The 21,770-nt window shown below is 44.5% G+C and overlaps 1 protein-coding gene across 1 annotated transcript; it reads right to left on the reverse strand.

Annotated features, from left to right (window-relative positions):
- Positions 1-13,763: 13,763 nt before the first annotated feature.
- Positions 13,764-14,716, reverse strand: LOC127318028 (uncharacterized). Its single transcript, XM_051348640.2, has 2 exons — positions 14,404-14,716; positions 13,764-14,287 (listed from the first exon to the last, which is right to left on the reverse strand). The coding sequence occupies exons 1-2, from the start codon at positions 14,713-14,715 to the stop codon at positions 14,150-14,152; spliced, it is 450 nt and encodes a 149-aa protein (XP_051204600.2). The 5' UTR covers position 14,716; the 3' UTR covers positions 13,764-14,149.
- Between the last annotated feature and the right edge of the window lie 7,054 nt (positions 14,717-21,770).

Raw genomic sequence — 21,770 nt, forward strand, 5'->3', positions numbered from 1 at the left:
AGCTATGGCAAACCCTAACCCTAATTTTTTTTAGCTTTTTCTGGATAGGAAAAACACTCACAACTCAACTATGGGATCTGATACCAAGATGATAAGGGGTGGCCCGATCTTCTCAGTAAGCAACGGTGGTGATGATGATCACGGGGAGATAGCAGCGGAGAAACACGACGATGTAGTGGATGATAACTTGTATGACGCAACGAGATCTCTCGATTGGTCCCTGTCGCCAATGCAACAGCTCTCAACCTTGCAAGATATTCGCAACTCCACACACTTGCGCACGTAGCCGCCGACCACGAAGCGGTAAGTTGCAACCTTCTAATTCCCAATGGAACAGTAGATCACACAAGACTTTCAGATCTCTACACAATATCAAGCAATATGGTGTAGGGATTCAATAGTTTTGCAGAGCAAACAACTAAGAACTAGGGTTTATCTTAAACGTGGTCTAAAGCAGCTAGGGGGCGTCTTGGGCACTTATATAGGCGTCCGGGACGACTTCTGGTCGAAAAGATACAAGAATAACCGACCCGGAATAGATCTGGTCGAGATAGATTCGGGCTCTGGACCGGGCTGGCCGGTTCAAACCGGGCCAGGGACTGGGTGGCAACCGGGCTCTGGAATTGTCGCGCAGTAACCCGTCCGGTTGCAGTCAGCAGGGCGCCCGGTTGGCGCCGGGGCGGATCCGGCCTGCCGCCCGGTTGGACCAGGCCAGTGACCGGGCGCTCCGGCGTGGCGGCCGGTCTGACCGAATGCTGGACCGGCCTGGACTTCGTCTTCTCCTCTCGCGCATGCCTCCCGCTCCTCCCTCGCGTGTCCATGAGATATCTTCATGTCCAACTCCTTGTCCAGCTCCACGTCCATCTTCACATCCAACTGCTCCTCTCCTCCTCGTGCGATGCTTGTCTCCTCTTCATACCTGATGATACATAAGTAATAGGACTTAGGTAGTATAAAATTCTGATCAATCAAAGTATCGTTTAGGAACAAGTTCACCTGTTGTTTAAGTAGCTTCGCACGAGCTCTTGTAATAGGTCCAATGCGAACTTCATTGGACTTGAGCTTCACAGCAGGTTCATCTTCATTTGGTAATGACGGAGGTAGTAGTGAGGTAGGGTGATAATGCGTGAAGCACACATCCGTTGGGAACCCCAAGAGGAAGGTGTGATGCATACAGCAGCAAGTTTTCCCTCAGTAAGAAACCAAGGTTATCGAACCAGTAGGAGTCAAGGGCCACGTGAAGGTTGTCGGTGACGGAGTGTAGTGCGGCGCAACACCAGGGATTCCGGCGCCAACGTGGAACCTGCACAACACAATCAAAATACTTTGTCCCAACGTAATAGTGAGGTTGTCAATCTCACCGGCTTGCTGTAAACAAAGGATTAAATGTATAGTGTGGAAGATGATGTTTGTTTGCGAAGAATAGTAGAGAACAATGATTGCAGTAGATTGTATTCAGATATAAAAGAATGGACCGGGGTCCACAGTTCACTAGTGGTGTCTCTCCCATAAGATAAATAGCATGTTGGATGAACAAATTACAGTTGGGCAATTGACAAATAGAGATGCATACATATCATGATGATTACTATAAGATTTAATCAGGGCATTACGACAAAGTACATAGACCGCTATCGAGCATGCATCTATGCCTAAAAAGTCCACCTTCGGGTTAGCATCCGCACCCCTTCCAGTATTAAGTTGCAAACAACAGATAATTGCATTAAGTATGGTGCGTAATGTAATCAACACAAATATCCTTAGACAAAGCATTGATGTTTTATCCCTAGTGGCAACAGCACATCCACAACCTTAGAACTTTATGTCACTGTCCCAGATTCAATGGAGGCATGAACCCACTATCGAGCATAAATACCCCCTCTTGGAGTCACAAGTATCAACTCGGCCAGAGCCTCTACTAGCAACGGAGAGCATGCAAGAACATTAACAACATATATATATGATAGATTGATAATCAACTTGACATAGTATTCAATATTCATCGGATCCCAACAAACACAACATGTAGCATTACAAATAGATGATCTTGATCATGATAGGCAGCTCACAAGATCTAACATGATAGCACAATGAGGAGAAGACAACCATCTAGCTACTGCTATGGACCCATAGTCCAAGGATGAACTACTCACACATCAATCCGGAGGCGGGCATGGTGATGTAGAGCCCTCCGGTGATGATTCCCCTCTCCGGCAGGGTGCCGGAGGCGATCTCCTGAATCCCCCGAGATGGGATTGGCGGCGGCAGCGTCTCTGGAAGTATTTCCGTATCGTGGCTCTCGGTAGTAGGGTTTTCGCGACGGAGGGATTTTTATAGGCGAAAGGGCAGAGTTGGAGGCGGCGCAGGGGCCCCACACCATAGGCCGGTGCGGGCCCCTCCCAGGCCGCGCCGCCCTATGGTATGGCCACCTCGTGGCCCCACTTCGTATGCTCTTCGGTCTTCTGGAAGCTCCGTGGAAAAATAAGACCCTGGGCGTTGATTTCGTCCAATTCCGAGAATATTTCCTTTGTAGGATTTCTGAAACCAAAAACAGCAGAAAACAGCAACTGGCGCTTCGGCATCTCGTTAATAGGTTAGTGCCGGAAAATGCATATAAATGATGTAAAGTGTATATAAAACATGTGAGTATTGTCATAAAAGTAGCATGGAACATAAGAAATTATAGATACGTTTGAGACGTATCATAGGGATGTCCTCATCAATTAATATGATACAACCATAAATCTTTCCAGAATAATGCATATAGCTCATTTTTTATCACATTAACTTTAACCATTCAAGATGCTTATGATAGGGGTAATGAGAGCTCAAAGCTAATAAGTACCATACTTTTTGTAAGGTTTATAAAACTTGTTTATCTTGCTTACTCTGCAAAGAGTCTCTCTTTTACTTTTATGTTGAGTCTTCACCTTCTTCTTTATGCATCAATTAAGAGAGCATAGTTGTCATTCTTAGTGCAAAGTGCATAGTCCCAAAATTATTATTGATTGATTCATGATTATGCTAGTGCTTGTTCTCAAATTACTTGTATGTAGTCACCCTTTGAACTTTGAAGGTGTCCTTGCATTTATGTTTTGCTACTTCATAAAGGACATGTTGAGTACCACTTGGCTATGTTTACTCTATGATCATAAACACACAGTTTCTTTCAATGCACTATTATTCATGATCCTTTGTTTGAGTTACTCTTCATGTTATAACATAGTTGCTAAGTTTTATTGAATCATATCCATCATGCCTATGTTTAGATTACTTTGATCCCAGCTCACAATGCTTTACAATGCTTGATCAAGATTGTGTTGGCTTCATGTCACCTCAAAAATTATTTTTGTTGTCACTTACCTCCTCGAGGACGAGCATGAGTTAAGCTTGGGGATGTTGATACGTTGCAAACATATCTATAATTTTTTATGTTCCATCCTTGTTTTACACCAATTGCTATATGTTTTGTTTACACTTCGTGGCACTTTTATACATTTTCTGGCACTAAGCTATTGACAAGATGCCACAGTGTCAGTTCCCTGTTTTCTGTTATTTTTGTATTTCAGAAAAGTTGTACAGGAAATATTCTCGGAATTGGACGAAACAAAACCCGAAGTTAATATTTTATCGTAACAAAGACAGAGTCCAGAGGGGAGACGAAGAGGAGGCGCAGGGCGGCCACACCCACCCTAGGCGCAGCCTGGCCTTGGCCCGCGCCTAGGTATGGTGTGGGGCCCTCAGGCGCCCACTGACCTCGCCCTTTCGCCTATATAAAGCCTTCGACGCAAAAACCCTAAAGATACAAGCCTCCACCCACAAAAAATTATGTAGCTCCGCCGCCGTCGCAGACAAGATCCGGGGGACAAAAGTCTCTGTTCCGGCACGCTGCCGAGACGGGGAATTTCCCCCGGAGCCATCTCCATCGACTCCGCCGCCATCTCCATCGCCGTTGTTGACTCCTATGATGAGGAGGGAGTAGTTCTCCCTCGGGGCTGAGGGCTGTACCGCTAGCTATGTGGTCTGTCTCTCTCTCTCTCCCATTGTGTGATCTTTATGTGATCACGAGCTTTGTATCTAGATGTCATTATGCTATTCAAGTGAACTTTACTTATGTGATCTCCGGAGAGTCCTTGTCCCACGTGTGTAAAGGTGGAGTGTGTGCACCGTGTGAGTCTCTTAGGCTATATTTCACAGAATACTTGTTCGCTGAATTATGATTTGAGTTGGATGTCTCTATGAAATTGTGGTGTGTTAGTACCGCCTATGAATGCTCAAAGTGCAGCATGGGATGTTCATTAGTACTTGGGAATACATCTTTAAGGTTTGCTTTTGCAACCCTACGCGGTGAATTAGTGTTCCTTACCGGAGAGTAGTTCAGAGAGTAGCATAGTGAAGTGCTTATATTTATATTCCTTTCACTACAGGAATGTGGCGATATGCCGAGGGCCAGGAACCCTCGGCATAGCCTGCTTTGGCCGTCGGCGTAGGCTATGCCGAGGGCCACCCTCGGCGTAGCTCCTCGGCGTATAACTCCCTCGGCAAAGCCACTATCGCCGTCGGCGTAGCCCGGCCCTCGGCGTAGCACGCTACGCCGACGGCAAAACCCTCGGCATAGATTTTTAAAAAATTCAAATTTCCTTTTTCCAAAAAAAATTCAAAAAAAAAAAATTCGAAAAAAAATAATATTTTTTCTATATGCCGACGGCAAAACCCTAGGCATAGACTTTTAAATTTTATAAATTTATAATTTCTTTTACACCATTTTTTCTTTTCTTTTTCTTTTTTTCTTTTTTACTTGTTTATCTTTCACCCAATACATATTTAACTCTAAGTACACTTAATCTTAGGTCAAATTACAATCATGGTTAAACTTCCCAATCGGTCACCCATCCTCACACTACTCCAGGCTCAGCACGCTTAAATTCTTGGTTCCATTCGGATGAGCTTCCATTAAAGAATTGACACCTCTTGCTGATAATAATAGCATATCAACCCTATTAACCCTTGAACCGAGATGCACACCTCTTTATTTTTGAATCCCAAACAATTACTTAAGTAGACAACAATGAATATATAAGTAATAATAATATTGAATTCAAATAACAATAAAATTATTTTATTTTTTGGTCCTTTTTCTATTTAATATTTAATATGGAATAATTAATATCCTTAAATCAGAAAATTGAAATTCCACAATTAATATGTCTAAATTGATCAGAAAAATGAGAGGAATCTAAATATAATATCCATATCATCATTTGAACCTAAAAATTAGAGGAATCCAAATATGACGCCCAATTTGCCATGTGGTCAAAACGGCTCCCTCGGGAGATGCGAAATGGTTGTATCGGGTGCGCTGGTGCACCATTCGCCAACACGCTAAATAGACAAAAATTAGCACATAAAGTGATGTGTTATAGACCTAAAAATATTTTTTGCGGAATTTATTGAGCGACGGAAAGTGTACCCCTAGTTCAAATCCGGTCAGTTTCTAGCGGATTCGGCGGGACACCGCAGGAAGCCGCAAGGATTCCCAGATAGCTAGCGCGTACATATGGCATGTGATATGTGGTGCGGAGGTGGTGTCCTACCACTACGCGGAGGTCTCGCGCAATACTAAAATGCACCCCATGTAGCTGCTTCACAAAAAAAAACCCGTTTTGGCACCTCGAAAATGAAAAAACCATCGCCCATGGGTCGGATTGGAAATCCGCTCCCGGGGCCTTGCTTCCCATCCCAGGGACCACGCACGTGCCAAATATGGCCTCGTTCCGACAAACTATGCGGTGTCACGGGCCGTTTCCTACTCATTTGCCCTAAAAGCCATAGAACTCCGGACGTGATAGCCCTGTTTGTGAAGGGTTTTCCAAAATAATTGCCGTATCCTAATTCCAACTTTTGGAGTGGTTACTAGGACACATAAAATGACGCCATGCGGCTCCGCGGGATTTTCTGACTTCGTTTAAATTGCCATTTGGCCAAAACGGGCCCCCCACGGAGATGCGGTATGGCTGTACCGGGCGCGCTGGTGCACCCGTTTGCCATCGCGCTAAACGGAAAAAAATTCGCACATAAAGTGATGTGTCATAGACCTAATAACATTTTTCCCGGAATTTATTGAGCGACGAAAAGTGTAGCCCTGGTTCAAATCCGATCACTTTCCAGCGGATTCGGCGGGACACCGTAGGAAGCCGCATGGATTCCCAGATAGCTAGCGCCCACATATGGCATGTGATATGTGGTGCGGAGGCGGTGTCCTACCACTATGCGGAGGTCTCGCGCAATACTAAAATGCGCCCCATGTAGTTACTTCACAAAAAAAAACCATTTTGGCACCCCGAAAATGAAAAAACCATTGCCCATGGGTCAGATTGGAAATCCGCTCTCGGGGCCTTGCTTCCCATCCCAGGGACCACGCACGTGCCAAATATGGCCTCGTTCCGACAAACTATGCGGTGTCACGGGCCGTTTCCTACTCATTTGCCCTAAAAGCCATGGAACTGCGGACTTGATAGCCCTGTTCGTGAAGGGTTTTCTAAAATAATTGCCGTATCCCAATTCCATCTTTTGGAGTGGTTACTAGGACACATAAAATGATGTCATGCGGCTCCGCGAGATTTTCTGACTTCGTTTAAATTGCCATCTGGCAAAAACGGGAACCTAAGGACATATAAGAAAGTGATTGAATTGTTTCTATATTAAAATGGTACTATACATGATTCAAATATGCATGATTTTGACATAAACGGATACAGGATGTTTTTATGAACATTTTGATACCTCATACGCATTTTTCTAACAGCATATGAATTAGTTATGATTTTTAGAAATTAGACAAATTTAAAAAATGGCCTACACCGAGGGTGGCCATCGGCGTAGCCCTGTCTACGCCTAGGGCCAAATATATGCCGAGGGCTGCCCTCGGCGTAGACTTCGCTACGCTGACGGCAACGATACGCCGAGGGTCGATGGGCTGGCTGGCCGTGCCGGACCATACGCCGACGGCCCCGACATTTGGCCGTCGGCGTACGCCACGGCCGTCGGCGTATGTCGCCATTCCTGTAGTGTTTATGATATCATTGTTGAGAGTGATCACTAGTGAAAGTATGATCCCTAGGCCTTGTTTCCAAACATCGAATCTCCGTTTATTTACTGTTTTACTGCATGTTTACTTGCTGCCATATTTATTTCAGATTGTTATTACCACTCATCCATATCACTTGCATTTTACTATCTCTTCGCCGAACTAGTGCACCTATACATCTGACAAGTGTATTGGGTGTGTTGGGGACACAAGAGACTTCTTGTATCCTAATTGCAGGGTTGCTTGAGAGGGATATCTTTGACCTCTACCTCCCTGAGTTCGATAAACCTTGGGTGATCCACTTAAGAAAACTTGCTGCTGTTCTACAAGACCTCTGCACTTGGAGGCCCAACACTGTCTACAAGAATAGAAGCGTGCGTAGACATCATGGAGCAAGTATCATGAACGCGGTCATGTAAGGTTAGACCAAGGTTGGAAAAAGCGCTAAGCGTAAGCGAGGCGGTTGGCATTCGCCTACTGCCTAGGCGATGCTTAAGCGGCCTAGGCGTAGCCTAGGTGGGCATAGTTTATACCATCAAGTGTATATATTTGTTATTATATGTGAAGAAACATTAATTTATAGCATGTAAATGAGTAAATTGTAATAACTACCTTTATAATAATTCCCATCTAACTCGATCATGAAGTATGACATGATTTCTTATTGTGAAAGACAATTTCTTGGTCACACTGCCTAGACTTCCGCTTATGCCCTAGGCGAGGCGTTTGTCCATCGCCTAGTGCCTAAGCGTGCTTAAGCAATGCCTAGGCGTCGCCTTGTCCAACAGAGGGTTAGACCGGGCCGCTTCATCCTCTCGATCTGTCATTATCCCTCGAGAAGTAGAAAGAATAGCAATTCCCATTCCACCATCCCTCAAGATGCAAAGTACACGAAAAGGAAACGACAACAAGAGCATCAACGGCCACAAAACCATTGTGTTCTACTCGTGCAACTGATCTATGCATAGACACGGCTCTGATACCACTGTAGGGTTCGTTGCATGTAAAACAAAAAAATCTAACGCAAGAATGAATAAAACCAAGATTCAATCTATCGAAAAACCAAGATCTAATCTATGAGATTGGAGTAACGAGATAGATGAGAGACTAACCCTCGAAGATCCAAACCCTTAAGGAGATCAGATCTCGTGGTTGATGAAGATGATCCTTCTGGTGCTGCAATCCGGCAGCACTTCCGTACTCGATCACATGTACGGTGTCGACGAAGTCCTTCCTCTCCCCGTTTCAGCGAGCAGCGGAGGTAGTAGATCCCCTCGGAATCCCAGCAGCACGACGGCGTGGTGGTGGTGGTGGAGGAGAATTCCTACAGGGCTTCGCCTAAGCTAGAGCAGGAGAAACTGTGAGGGAGGAGGTGGCAATCAGGGTTGAGGCAAGGGGGCTTTGGTCGGCCACCCTCCCCTCTTTATATAGTGGAGGGTTGGCTAGGGTTGCCCCCTTGGCCAACCCATCTAGGGCCGGTGCAAGGGGAGGGGAGAACTTTCATTCCTCTCGCCCCCCAAGTCTTGCCCCTTTTTAGGGTTTCCCCTAAAACCCTAATGGTTGGTCGGCCTGGGCCTTGAGGGCTGGTGCGCCTGGCCCATTAGGGTTGGGTTGTGATACGTTGCAAACGTATCTATAATTTTTGATGCTCCATGCTTGTTTTACACCAATTTGTATATGTTTTGCTTACACTTAGTGGCACTTTTATGCATTTTCCGGAACTAACCTATTGACAAGATGCCACAGTGTCAGTTCCCTGTTTTCTGCTGTTTTGTATTTCAGAAAAGTTGTACAGGAAATATTCTCAGAATTGGACGAAACAAAAGCCAAAGTTGCTATTTTATCGAAACGAAGACGAAGTATAGAGAAGAGACGGAGGGGGGCCAGGAGCCGGCCAAACCATGCCTAGGTGCGACCTGGACTTGGCCCGCGCCTAGGGGTGGTGTGGGCCCACCTGGCACCCACCAACCTCGCCCTTCCGCCTATAAATTCCCTTCAACGCGAAAACCATGTTATTTAAGATCTTGCATGTTCTCCGGTACTTGTAGTTACCCTGATCAAGTAGTTTCTTGTATCTCCAAGAGGGGGTATTTATGCTCGATAGTAGGTTCATGCCTCTAGTTTTCTGGAAGAGTGACAATAACTTCTAAGATTGTAGATGTGCTGTTGCTACTAGGGAGAAAACAACAATGTTTTGTCTAAGTTTAATTCTATTGTTTACTTTACACACATTGCTTAATGCGATAATCTGTTGCTTGCAACTTAATACTGGAAGGGGTTCGGATGATAACCTGAAGGTGGATTATTAGTCATACACGTAGTTGGAGTACAGTCTATGTATTATATTGTAATGCCCAATTAAATACTACATTAACCTTTATCTTATCATAGCATGCATTTTCATGCCCTCACAATTATCAATTGCCCAACTGTAATTTGTTCACCCAACACATGTTATTTGGAGAGTTACTCTAGTGTAGATAGATGGGAACTTCGGTCCTTTTGTCATCATCATTGTTCTACAGTCAACTAGGCACTGGAATATTTTCCGGTGCCATCTCCTCTGTGCTTCTGTGTTACTATTTCCATTGCTCTCAAATTACTGTTGCTTTCACATCACCCCTGTTACTAGTGCTTTTCCAGATGCAGCTGAATTTACAACTCCGCTGTTAAGGCTTATAAGTATTCTTTACCGTCCCTTGTGTCGAATCAATAAATTCGGGTTTTACTTCCCTCGAAGACTGTTGCGATCCCCTATACTTGTGGGTCATCAGGCTGCACCCCCTCGGCTCAGGTGGCCCCTCGCGGGGTCATGGGCCCACTGGTGGCCCCTCCAGAACCTTCTAGAAACCCTCCGGTCAAACACCGGAAAATTCCTAAACTTTTCCGAACCCCGGAAAATGACTTTCCTTATATGTATCTTATTCACCGGATCATTCCGGACCTCCTCGTGATGTCCTGGATCCCATCTGAGACTCCGAACAATATTCGGTCTCCATATCATATTCCATATCTACTAAACAACATCGAACCTTAAGTGTCACCCTACGGTTCGCGAACTATGCAGACATGATCGAGACACCTCTCCAATCAATAAACAATAGCGGGACCTGGAGATCCATATTGACTCCCACATATTCAACGATGACTTCATGATCGAATGAACCATTAACATACGATACTGATTCCCTTTGTCGCGCCATACTTTACTTATCCGAGGTTCGATCATCGGTATCTCTATACCTAGTTCAACCTCGTTACCGATACGTACTCTTTACTTATACCGTGATATGTCATCCCTTGTGACCTAGTCACATGCTTGCAAGCTAATTGGATGACATTCCACCGAGAGGGTTCAGAATATGTCTATCCGTCATGGACAAATCCCACTCTTGATCCATGCGCTTCAACTCATACTTTCAGAATACTTAATCCTATCTTTATAACCACTCATTTATGAAGTGGCGTTTGATGTCATCAAAGCATCCATCCGGTGTAAGTGATTAACACGATCTCATGGTCGAAGGATTAGGTTACTATGTATCGAAAGCTTATAGCAAGACGAACTTAATGAATTGACCTTATGTTATGCTTACTATCGGTGTGTGTCCATTACATCATTTTCCTAATGATGTAACCTTGTTATTAATAACATCCAATGTTCATGATCAGGAAACCATGATCGTCTATTAATCAAGATAGTTTAACAAGAGGCTTACTAGGGACTCTTTTATGTTTACAAAACATAGAAGTATTAATATTTCCGGTTAATACAATTATAGCATGGGATGCAAACATTTATCATAAACACAAAAATACAATAATAACCACTTTATTATTGCCTCTTGGGCATATCTCCAACACTGCCTTCTTCTCATTGTTTTGTTATAATGGAAGAATTCATAATTATGGTTATAACCGCATGACCAAAAGTTCTTTCATTATTAAATAAAGGTCGGTGATGTTTTTCACTTGGATGGGTCAGGCTAGCACAAATTCAAGTTAATTTGTTGTCTTTTTTTATAACTTGGACGAAGACTGACACTAATGGTTTCAATGTACTAAGAGGAGTGTTACAATGGTTTGTTTATTAGGGTAATAGTGATATTTCCCATTTAACTTCATGTTTTTTCCCGCTCGAAACTCTATCCAAAGCCAGAAAGCCTCCTCAAGCTTGAGTATGGCTTTCATGATGCCTCTAGGAGACGCTAATGTCGTAAGATGGTAGATTGCTTGTGATATGGTTGCAAACTTGACAAGGACAACTATACTTGCAGTGGTGAATTTTTTTGCCTTGACCAATTTATAACTTGCTTGCCATTTTGTCCACAATAAATTGGAATTCTACATTTACAAGATGATACACCAAAAGTGGTAGGCTCAAGAAGTTACACCCCACCCCCTTGCCAGTATGATTGCCGACATGAGGCACAATCGATGCCTGAATTCAGGGAACAGAGAAAGAGAGCAGCAAAGAGAGAGAGGTAGCAAGGAGAGTTGGTTATGTTCCTTTCTTCTGATTTCTTTGATACCCTCGCATCGCAGCCGCAACTTGCTTCTTATCGTCACCACGCCACATGTCAAGAACATTGGAGTAAGCCCACAACTCGTTTTATTTTACAAACTAATTATTTTTTATTTATCACGCAAATTGTCTTAGTTTTGTTTGGGATGCTTACCAAACTCTCGCAGTACAATGGATTCCACATCATATCTAATCACACCAATACTATCACATATGTATTATAAGTTGGATCACAAAGTATCATCTGTCTATCATACCACGCTTTCTCAATCTTTATCCTAACATCAAGCAAAAATGCTTGCATGTTTGATCATATTTTTGTCTAACCAACCTATTTATACGAAATATTTTTACTCTCCTGGAACTCATCTTTTGGATAACGATGTGTTGTTTTTCTTGATATATATTTTTCAACATATTATCTTGGATACCAATTTAGGTATGATTAGCATAATTAATTATGTATACACCCATATGTGTATTAATGTACATACTAGTGGTATTCTTGTAATACTTATCACGCGAATTGTCTTCGTGCTTACCAAACTCTTTTGCTACAATGAATTCCACCGCATATCTAATCACACCAATACTATCACATCAAACATTTGTATGTATTAATTTTCATAGTATCCTTTAATATCAACAAAACTTTGGGAAAATAACTTGGCTGAGGTTTCTGGAGTACAAGACTATGAAGCTTAGGTGAAACTCTTAAAAAGATTATAGATTGCACCAGGTGTCAACTAATAATTTGCCCTTCACCACTTTCACTCTCGAGTCACCACTCTGCCAAGAATAAGCCATGTATTTCTGGAAGGGGTATTCAATCTTTTCATCATGAGTTGGAATGTACTCTCTGCAAAAAAAGTACGTTTAGTCAGTATTGGGTGTTGTCCGTGTTGCCTTTATGTAGGGTCAAAATATTGGACTCTCGCCAGAGTTAACTGATTCAGTCACTATATTATTTCATTTCATTTTACCAACCCAGTCACTAGATTAACTTAATTCACGTCATCTCAGGCAAAACACAACAAATTTTCACACCCCATCCATTGCAAGCTGTAGTAGCCGTTTCCAACATCGACAGCGCTAATCTGTAGCTCACGAGCCAGCAGCAACAAGATTCTTTCCTCAAAGAAGAACAGCCCAAACAGCAATTTTATGGCATAGTTCTAATCCAAACAATCAAGAACAGAGGAGGTATAATAAGTGTCGCTAGGGATTACTATCTAGCCATATTTTGAATTTTTGATTGTTATTGAAGTCTGCATCCTTTGCAAAGCTACTGGTGACACTACCAGCGCTCTACCACATCCATGTGACCACATGAGACGACTTTTTTTTTTCTTTCGAGAATACACATGAGGCGACTTTAGACCACAAATTTTAGTGGAGAAAAAAAAAACAGTCCATACACACGTCTCTGGCACCGGCAACGTAGCACAATTTCTAACACAGAAATTCCATCGGCACCATGCTCTGAACACACAAAATGCAGGGTGGTGGAATCGACCACATGGATAGCATTTTCTTATCTGATGTTATCTTTAACCGCGTATTTAGAAGCTTTGACGCAGCACTCGCTTCAGGCAATAGAAGCATCCTATCCCACCTACGCAGTTCATTACAGTAGTACTCACGGAGGTAGTACGTATTTGTTCAGTCTGAGGTCAACTGCGTGGTTCAGCCAATGCAAACAAGCACTAGTTCAGATATGGATCTGAAGATTCACAGAGATCTCTGTAACATCACTTCCTTGGTCACCTCCCTCCTTCCTGACAGTGCAACTGCAGGTTACAACCGTGAACTGTCCGAATGAAACTGCCCGGTGCAGCTGAATCTATTTCTGTATTTTTCTCAAGTATGTCTAAACGTACTACTCTGCAGCACAGAAGGTCCACAACACTGCTTAGCCATTAATCCAAGCAGTAATAGTCAGTGATACAGTTAATCGCTGTTACTCAGCGTCGGATACGCAGTGCATCCATTGACATACACTACTTGTCAGGATCACCTTCACCTGTGGTCAGGATCCAGAACTGTCGTCAGAGTTCATCGATTAAAATCAACTCAGAGAAAAAGAAAATACGTGCCAGATTGATTCGAGAAGCGAGCACAGACCATGGTGAAGATCTGTCACTGCATTACTTATTCTTTCAACAGCTGGCTCGGGAGCCGGCAGCGGGTTTATATAAGTCCTAGAGAACCGACAGCCGAACCAATTAAGCACCATATGCCATTGCCATGCCACCAATCCTGAGAATCAAGAACGAACAGCACAAGTACAACCACCGCTACGCCAAGAATTTCCTCAAACCACTAAGCTAGCTACGCACAGCTTAATTACAGGCCAAGAAATGAGACTACAGGTACAACCACCGGCCGCTACACAAAGAATCGAGAGGAATCCCCTCAAACCACTAGCTACGCACAACTCACAAGCCAATCCCCAACCAAACAAATGGCGACACATTATAGAAGTATACAGAAAGCTACGCTACAGCAGTATGTACGAATATGGACGAAGGAGATCCTCAGGCGAGGATGTAGTAGGGCCGGTCGCCGTCGATGCCGGGCAGCTCTGGCGGCATCTTTAGGATGACGTAGACGGAGTAGACGATGCCGGGGACGTAGCCGAGCACCGTCAGCAGCAGGGAGATGAAGAACTGCGACTGCACACGCAGAGGCCGGGTCGTCAGAAGTCAGAACTCAGAAGATAGTTCAGCAAATCACTACTACGGCTAATGTGGAGCTGAATAAGGAAGGGGTGTAGTGGCTGGTTGCTTACGCTGCAGCAGCCGTAGCGGAAGAAGACGCCGAGCGGTGGCAGCACGGCGGCGAAGATGATCTCCAGGCACGTCGAGCAGCCGCCGGAGCTCATCCTGCCCCCGGCTCTAAGTAACATACAGAATGATGGTTGTCGGACGAGAGGCGGCTCAAGCTTTAAACAGGATGAGGAGTCAGCCGCCAGCAGGCAAAAGCTCGTTGGGATCGGAGGAATGATGCGGAATCGGGCGATGGCTGCCGGGAGAAGATGCCGAACGCCCACGAGCCCTTCTGTGCGTCGCTGACTCGACGCCGCTGTCATTAGTTGGATCATCATTTTGCGTTGCGGCGTAGAGTAGACAACTAACTATGCGAATTTCCGGCCCAGAATATTCCGCGTGTCCGGTACACAGTACATAACTACATATGCGATCGATCCGCGCGATCCGTCCGGCTCAACGAACGAACGATCGCCCTTAAATTAATCGCGCGCGCGGCTCTCGCACGCAAACAGTTTCTTTCACGTTTCCACCTACGCTCTCTGTTCCTCTGACTCTGACTCTGACAGAAGAACTTAAACAGTGAAGTAGATACGGCGTCTCCCTCTCACGCGTGGCTCACGCGAGATCAGGGCGTGTTAGGCTACGATCACGGGCTTCACGGTATCGGGCATGGTGGTAATTTAAAAAAATTCTGTACGACGGCTTCAGAGATGCAGATCTCGAGCTGGAGATACGGTCCATGCCATCCATGAGACCGTGATCCATATGAAGTGAATTGTTAGCTACTGTATGTATAGCCAGGAATAAAGATCTTGGGTTTGGCGAGCCGTTCAGTTGCACGGGGATTAGTTGAGATCCCAAAGTGTTGATAAATCTGTCTTAGTACCGAAGTGTTTGAGTTCTTTTGCGAGGTATATACAGTTTTAGTCCCACAACTTGCACACTGAGAGCAGTTTAGTCCCACATCTTGCAAATAGTACGTAAATAGTCCCAGAACTTGAAAGTCGGATTGATTTTAGTCCCAAGTTCTCTGCTGCCGACACGTGACCCCCTCGAACTTTTTATTCTTTACTGGATAGTTCGAAGGTAAAGCATAGGAGAGAATCTGCAAGGTGAACAACTTCTCGTCGTTCCCCTCACGCATCCGTGCGATGCCGCCGCCACCTGCCGTCGTCCCGGCCATCGCCGACTGCTGCTACCATTGCTCTCAGATTTTCAAGCTCACTAACGTTTATAGCACTCCTGCAAGAGATAGTGATGCATGCAAATATCATTGCTCTCAGATTTTCAAGCTCACTAAACTTCTGCAAATCATATAACTATGCTCATGGTTAAACCTCAATCTCTGAGAGTGAACAATATGCATGCTCATATCTATCCTTGGTTTGTCATGTATGCATAGTGCTGGCTACTGCGGATGTTTGGTATGTTGTGCTTTGCCTTAGAAATATCTTCATAATGGAAATGGGTTCGTTGCTCCTATGAAGTGTAGTGTGATGTAATTGTTGGAGAAATTCATAGGGATACTAGTCTACAAATAAAAAAACACTTAGGAAAATTTCTTAGGATTCCAATCGTCCAAATTCGTACGAAAATCTTTGAATCAATCAATCAAATAAGCTCTTTTCTGCAAAAAAAAAAAAATCTTTGAACAAGCCAGTATCAATCAAACAAGCTCTTTTCCAGCCAGTTTTAGAAAACTTAATCTATGTAATATTGAAAGGAAACGTTTGAACTCATCAAGGTCAAGGTTATGTTACTGATACTGGCTTGTTCATTAGTGAAGAATAATTGCCACAAGATCAAGCTGACGCCATATTCGATGAGTTGCACTGTACCTTGGTCTGTCTCAGAGAAAGTAGGACTGGATGGTGGAATCAATTTGGACGCTAATCCAGTGGTGCCATCGACACCAGCACCACGGTCAGTCCGGTCTGCTATGGCTAGGAGAAGAGCTAGAAGGGCGCCATCATCTAGTGATGACAACGAAGCAGAAGCCAAAGGAGAGACCTTGGACATAACATTGGTGATTAGGGTTCAAGCCACTCCCAGCATGGCTGTGGTGCGTGCTCAGAGAGCAAGCAAAGACCACGACACTTGGAAAGTATTTACTGCTGCGGCTCCTTCTGATAGCGAACAAGACGAGCTGTCCGACGTGAGAACTAACGAGGAGTCTTCTTAAGTTTATTGCCAATCTGAGTGATTTCCTAGCGTTCTTGAATGGAAGAACCTAGTAATTGGTACTTAATGTATGCTGATGTATTGTTTTCTACACTGCCAGTATGTATTGTTTTGTTTGAACCATTGCTCTTCAAAGGATGGTGATATTGTTCTGTCACATAGACTAGTGTGTTTTTTTTATAATTTTCAACGCGGGGGGGTGGGGGGGAATTAATCCCCACCTGAAGACTGGTGTTTTTTGACAGAGGATGGTGTCTATTTTGTTTTGATTTCGTGTTGTAATATGCAGAACGTAACTAATTATGTATCAATATATGGGGAACGTATCCCGTGAAAACAACGTAGTTCCTGAAAATCTGAAAATGTCTATAGGAACCATTGGATCTTGTACCAACGATGAGATTTCCAACCTCAGTTCCACCTCCACTCATTTTGCAAAATAGCCCTCCCACCTGTCCTCAATCTCTCTCTCTCTCGTGTCCACTCTCCAGAGTCCAGCCAACCTACGATTCTCCCCCATTTCCGTCTGCACACGGAGGTGGTTCCCGCCTCCCGGCGACGAGCGGCGCCGCCTCTTCCAACGACCTCCCGAGACTTCTCTCGCAGCAGTTCTGGCTGCCACTCGCTGATTTCTGCAGGATTAGTGTAGTAGATCTACCTGCAATATATTTTTTCTTGATTTTTGAGTGGGAGCAAAGATTCATTTGTTCCGGCTGCGTGCGTGCTTGTTCTGATTATGCTCTTGAATTATGGAATTCTTGACCCGTTCCAGTATCAATCTGCTACTGATTTCCTGATTTTCTTCCCCGATCTAAATGGTGGAATGTTCATTATTCTTGTATTATTCAGATCTGATTCTGTCCTCATCCCTCGCTACTCCAAACGGTGAAATCGAATGGTGAATACAGATCCGTTTTCTTTTTTTCTCTTGGTCTAAATCTGAACTGCATGCTCCATGTGTGTTCTCTCGTTCGCGGAATCGAACGAAGCAGGATTTTTCCTTTATCTATGCGAAGATCACGGAGTACTTAAATATTTTCGAGTTCATCAGTGATTGAAATTGAGATGAAATTAATTTGTCCAACCCATCTTCGAATCGTAAGGACCAACCATTTGGAAGATCCAGGAATTACTCTATCCATCTGATGGTTGGTACATTGGTGCAGGGGTTTTCTACAAATGTGCATCCACTGATTGGTGGGGGATGAAGACTTCATTTTAGCCGTTCGTTCATGATCCAAGGGCTGAGAACAAGAATTTGCAGATTTGCAGAACATGTTCATTTTCACCTGATATGCCCCCTCAATATATGTGTTGTTGTATGACAACTGACAATCTCTGTCTGGATGTAGTGTACCGATGCTTATCACTGATGGATATTGATGGTTCATGTTTATTAGTGATGAAAGGACAGTATGGCCTCCCCTTCTATCAAACGATGCGTATATTGTTTTGTTCCTCTAGTGCGTGGCATCTTAAGAAAGCAATTGTCCGGTCAAATTTGTAGTGGTATTGCACAAACTGAAATAGATGACAAACGAGGCCCCTTTCCGTAAATTCAGCACTGCCCACGCGGAAGGACCTAGACTTGTTATTTCTCATTCTTTTCGTGAACTGAAATGCAAAAATTAAAATATAGACAGCGCCTACATGGCACCATTCGGACTAATTGGACTAATTTGTCCCGGCTAGGCAAGTTGTGGTACTCCTGGTGTACTATTTGCAAGATGTGGGACTAAACTGCTTCTATGCTGCAAGTTGTGAGACTAAAACTGTATATACCTTTTCTTTTGCTCCTCGTGTATTTAGAATTTTTTTGTGCTCCTCGTGTTCATCCTTGTAACAATTGTCTGGACCTTCAGACTCCATAAACTGTTTTTGGGGCGTACCTCAAGCCCAGCACATGCACGATGATAGCAAGTTGGGCCAGGCGGGATGAGGTCATGCGTAGGAAACAAAATTACAGGCATTGTGGCCTTGTGGGCCATGAGAACATTGAGAAATAAAGCCGAGAGAAACACGCCTCGGGCTAAACCTAAATCTACTCATCAAAGAGATGGTTCTTGCATTTTGGGCAGATGTTTTTTCCAAAAATAATTTTTTTAATGTAAGGCTCTTCAAAACCTTTGAAATTAAATCCATCTCGAGAAATTCATGAATGTAAGGCTCTTCCAAACCTAACAGAATGGTTGTCCGACTTGGTCGGCATAAAGGGTTTGCCCGCAAAATCGGTCTGAGCAGTTTGGCCGGCCCATTATACTTGGTAGCTTTCTTGAAAGCATAGCTAGCGTGTTGGGCCCGGCCTAACTAGCCACGTCATAAGGCCAGAAGTTGGTTTTCTTCGCTTGCGCACCTGCCAGCGGGAGTAGGCTTATTGTTGAACGTCAACGTACGACAAAAGCTGCTATGTAAGCAGGTTGTCCTCTCCCTCGTTTAGTGAGGTGGGACTAAAAACCAAACCCACGTGCCTCACATGATCTGTCTCTGTCACTAGCTTTAGGGCATCTCCAACGGAGACCCGCAAACGGATAGTCTATGTCCGTTGCTTTCCGTGCGGCCTGGAGGCGAGGCCCAACGGCGACCCGCAAACGGACCGCGCCCCGCGGACCGGTCCGTGTCGGCGCATTCCCAGCCCAAATTTGGGCTGGCTTTGCGTTGGAACGGACAGCCCGCGTGTCCGCGTCGCGCGGCCATTTTGTCTGTCTCGGGCCCTCTAGCTAGGCACACAACCGGATGGCACCACTCTCCCCCGCCTCCCACCCATGTCGCCCCTCCACTGCCGCGTCACCACCGTCGCCTGCAACGGCCGATTCGGCCACCAGTTTCGGCCGCATATCGTAGCAGTACTCGCCCGGGCCTCTCGCCGCTGTTGTCGGGTGGTCTTGGCACCACGGTAGAGGAATACGCCCCGGTCTGGAGTGATCCAGCATACCACTGCATGTTGTAGTACGCAAGTCGTTGACATAACACTTGTGAAAGTACCAATTCACAAATATTACATCCCTCAGAGTGGTACAACAGAAACATTGCGGGTCCACATATCAAACACTTATTATTACAAGCCAAAAGTGTACAAATACTTCGGTATCCTCATCGGTCCAGTGAGGATACCACTCCGAATCAACTCCAACTCTAAACAACTTGCAAACCAGCAGAAGTACTAAACTAAGTACTATTGGAACTCAGCAGCTTATTTAAGCAAGGTTCTAGGCTGCTCGGTTCCTCTACAACTACTCGGACTCTTCCTACTGCTCGGTCTCGGCCTCCTCAGCAACGTAGACTATGCCGTAGTCTACGCCTTCCACTCCGCCTGACATGTCAAGCTCTTCATAGTAGACTTCATAGCTGCCCTCTGGTTCTTCGGTGTAGTCTCCTCCATCATGCTCACAGTCTAGCAAGGGTTTTTGGAAGTAAAGGGGTGGTACGAGCGTACTCAACAAGCTCAACTTAAAGGAACGATGTGTTTGATGCACTAACTACGGACTTTGACCAGGAAGTCGTAGGACAATGCATGTTTCGCAAACATTTCTTCAAAAGATTGATTTTATTCTGAAAAACTATGTCCGTCAACCTTCATATGGTGTCTAGAACTTCACAGAGTTCCTTTCCTGTCGTGTTCGCAGTTCCTTTCGAAAACAAGGAGTGACAAGCCACAATTCAATACACTCTGTAGAGGTGCATTACTTTTCCCACAAGAGATTCTTATCCTTGTTACCAACCGGGCGTATTTTCCCGTCCACACTTCCTTGGTGTGAGGCCCAGTATAAGATCCAAGCCAATCACTGCCCTTCTCCACGACCCCGCATACCCACCCTTTTTGTAGTCCTGTTGATTTTAGGTTAACTGTCACTTGGTCTCTTACCTCCTTGGGCGCTTGACCCCCAACCAGGCACTACAATCCATCATAGATAGTAGTAGTGCATACGCCACATGGACGGGGAGTCTCTAGCCTCCCTGCTCTAATATTGCAGGATCGCAACCACTACAGCCTGGCTATCTAGTCATCCGTTGATTTGTGAAAGGAAGAAAATCCAGCTGACTTCACCAGAGCCATTATAGTTCGCATGGTTAATGCATAATATACATCGCAAGAATCACTAGACGACATTGGTTGTTAGTCCAATGTGAGTATAAACCTCGTTGCAATGGAACCTCCACCATCAATTCAAATCATGGTTCCATCGCCCACCACATAGTCATATTCATAACTGGAAAAGTAATGCTTTGCTTTTCTATGCAGGAATGATACGAATAGTAATTTTCAAGTATTTGCTATAAAATAATCAATGGCATGAGCAAGCATTGTACTTGCTTGGATACTGCGAAATAGTGCATTTCAAAGCTTCGGGGTGACCCGGGAGCTCGGGTTCTGAAAAGCTAGCATCATTGTCTAGTAAGACAATGTTTAAAGAACCAAGTGATGCTATGATGCTTACTAATGAGATGAATTTAACTTCTTTGTGTGTTTTACCCCTTGAGTGTAATTTTCTAAACATTGGTAGACGTGTGGTATGTAAACAAACCAGGGTTCCAAGCAAGTTTTATGCGAACTAGCTCATTGGTCAACAGATGATCGTGGTTTCCCGATCATGGACATTTGTGTCAATTGGCAATGGGATCATGTCATTGGGTGAATGGTATGATGAACATTCCCAATATAAGTATTGCAGCACGATCAAGTCACAAAGTTCATCGCTGCGATAGTTATGAAAGCGTAGTAACCTAATCCTTAGACCTTGAGATCATATTTAATCACTATCACCGGAGGATGCCTTGACTATACCAACCGTCACACCGTAACAGGGTGATCATAAAAGTGTGGCTCAGGTATTCCGATGGGATGGGTTGAGGCATATGTATCAAGAGCAGGATTTGTTCATCCACGTGACAGACAGATACTCTGGGCCCACTCGGTGAGATGACATCCATAAAGTCACGCAACGTACACTACAAGAAAAGTTCTTATCAACAACGTCAAATTTTCGTCAGGTAATGGCCCTTTTTCGTCGCCTATGAGTCTAACCCGACGATATGGGTTCTGTGGTGCATACTGCGTCACCTAAGGGATTACCACAGATTTTTCTGTGCGTCACGTTTGGGCGCCCTTTGGCCACGGAAAATTGGACCATTGCAAAAGAGTTTTCGGGAGACCGTTGACTGCTGACGTCATGCAAACTGACACGTGGCAGACGGTAGGCCCACACAA

The sequence above is a fragment of the Lolium perenne genome, chromosome 7 (genome assembly GCF_019359855.2).
Source record: "Lolium perenne isolate Kyuss_39 chromosome 7, Kyuss_2.0, whole genome shotgun sequence".
NCBI lineage: Eukaryota > Viridiplantae > Streptophyta > Magnoliopsida > Poales > Poaceae > Lolium > Lolium perenne.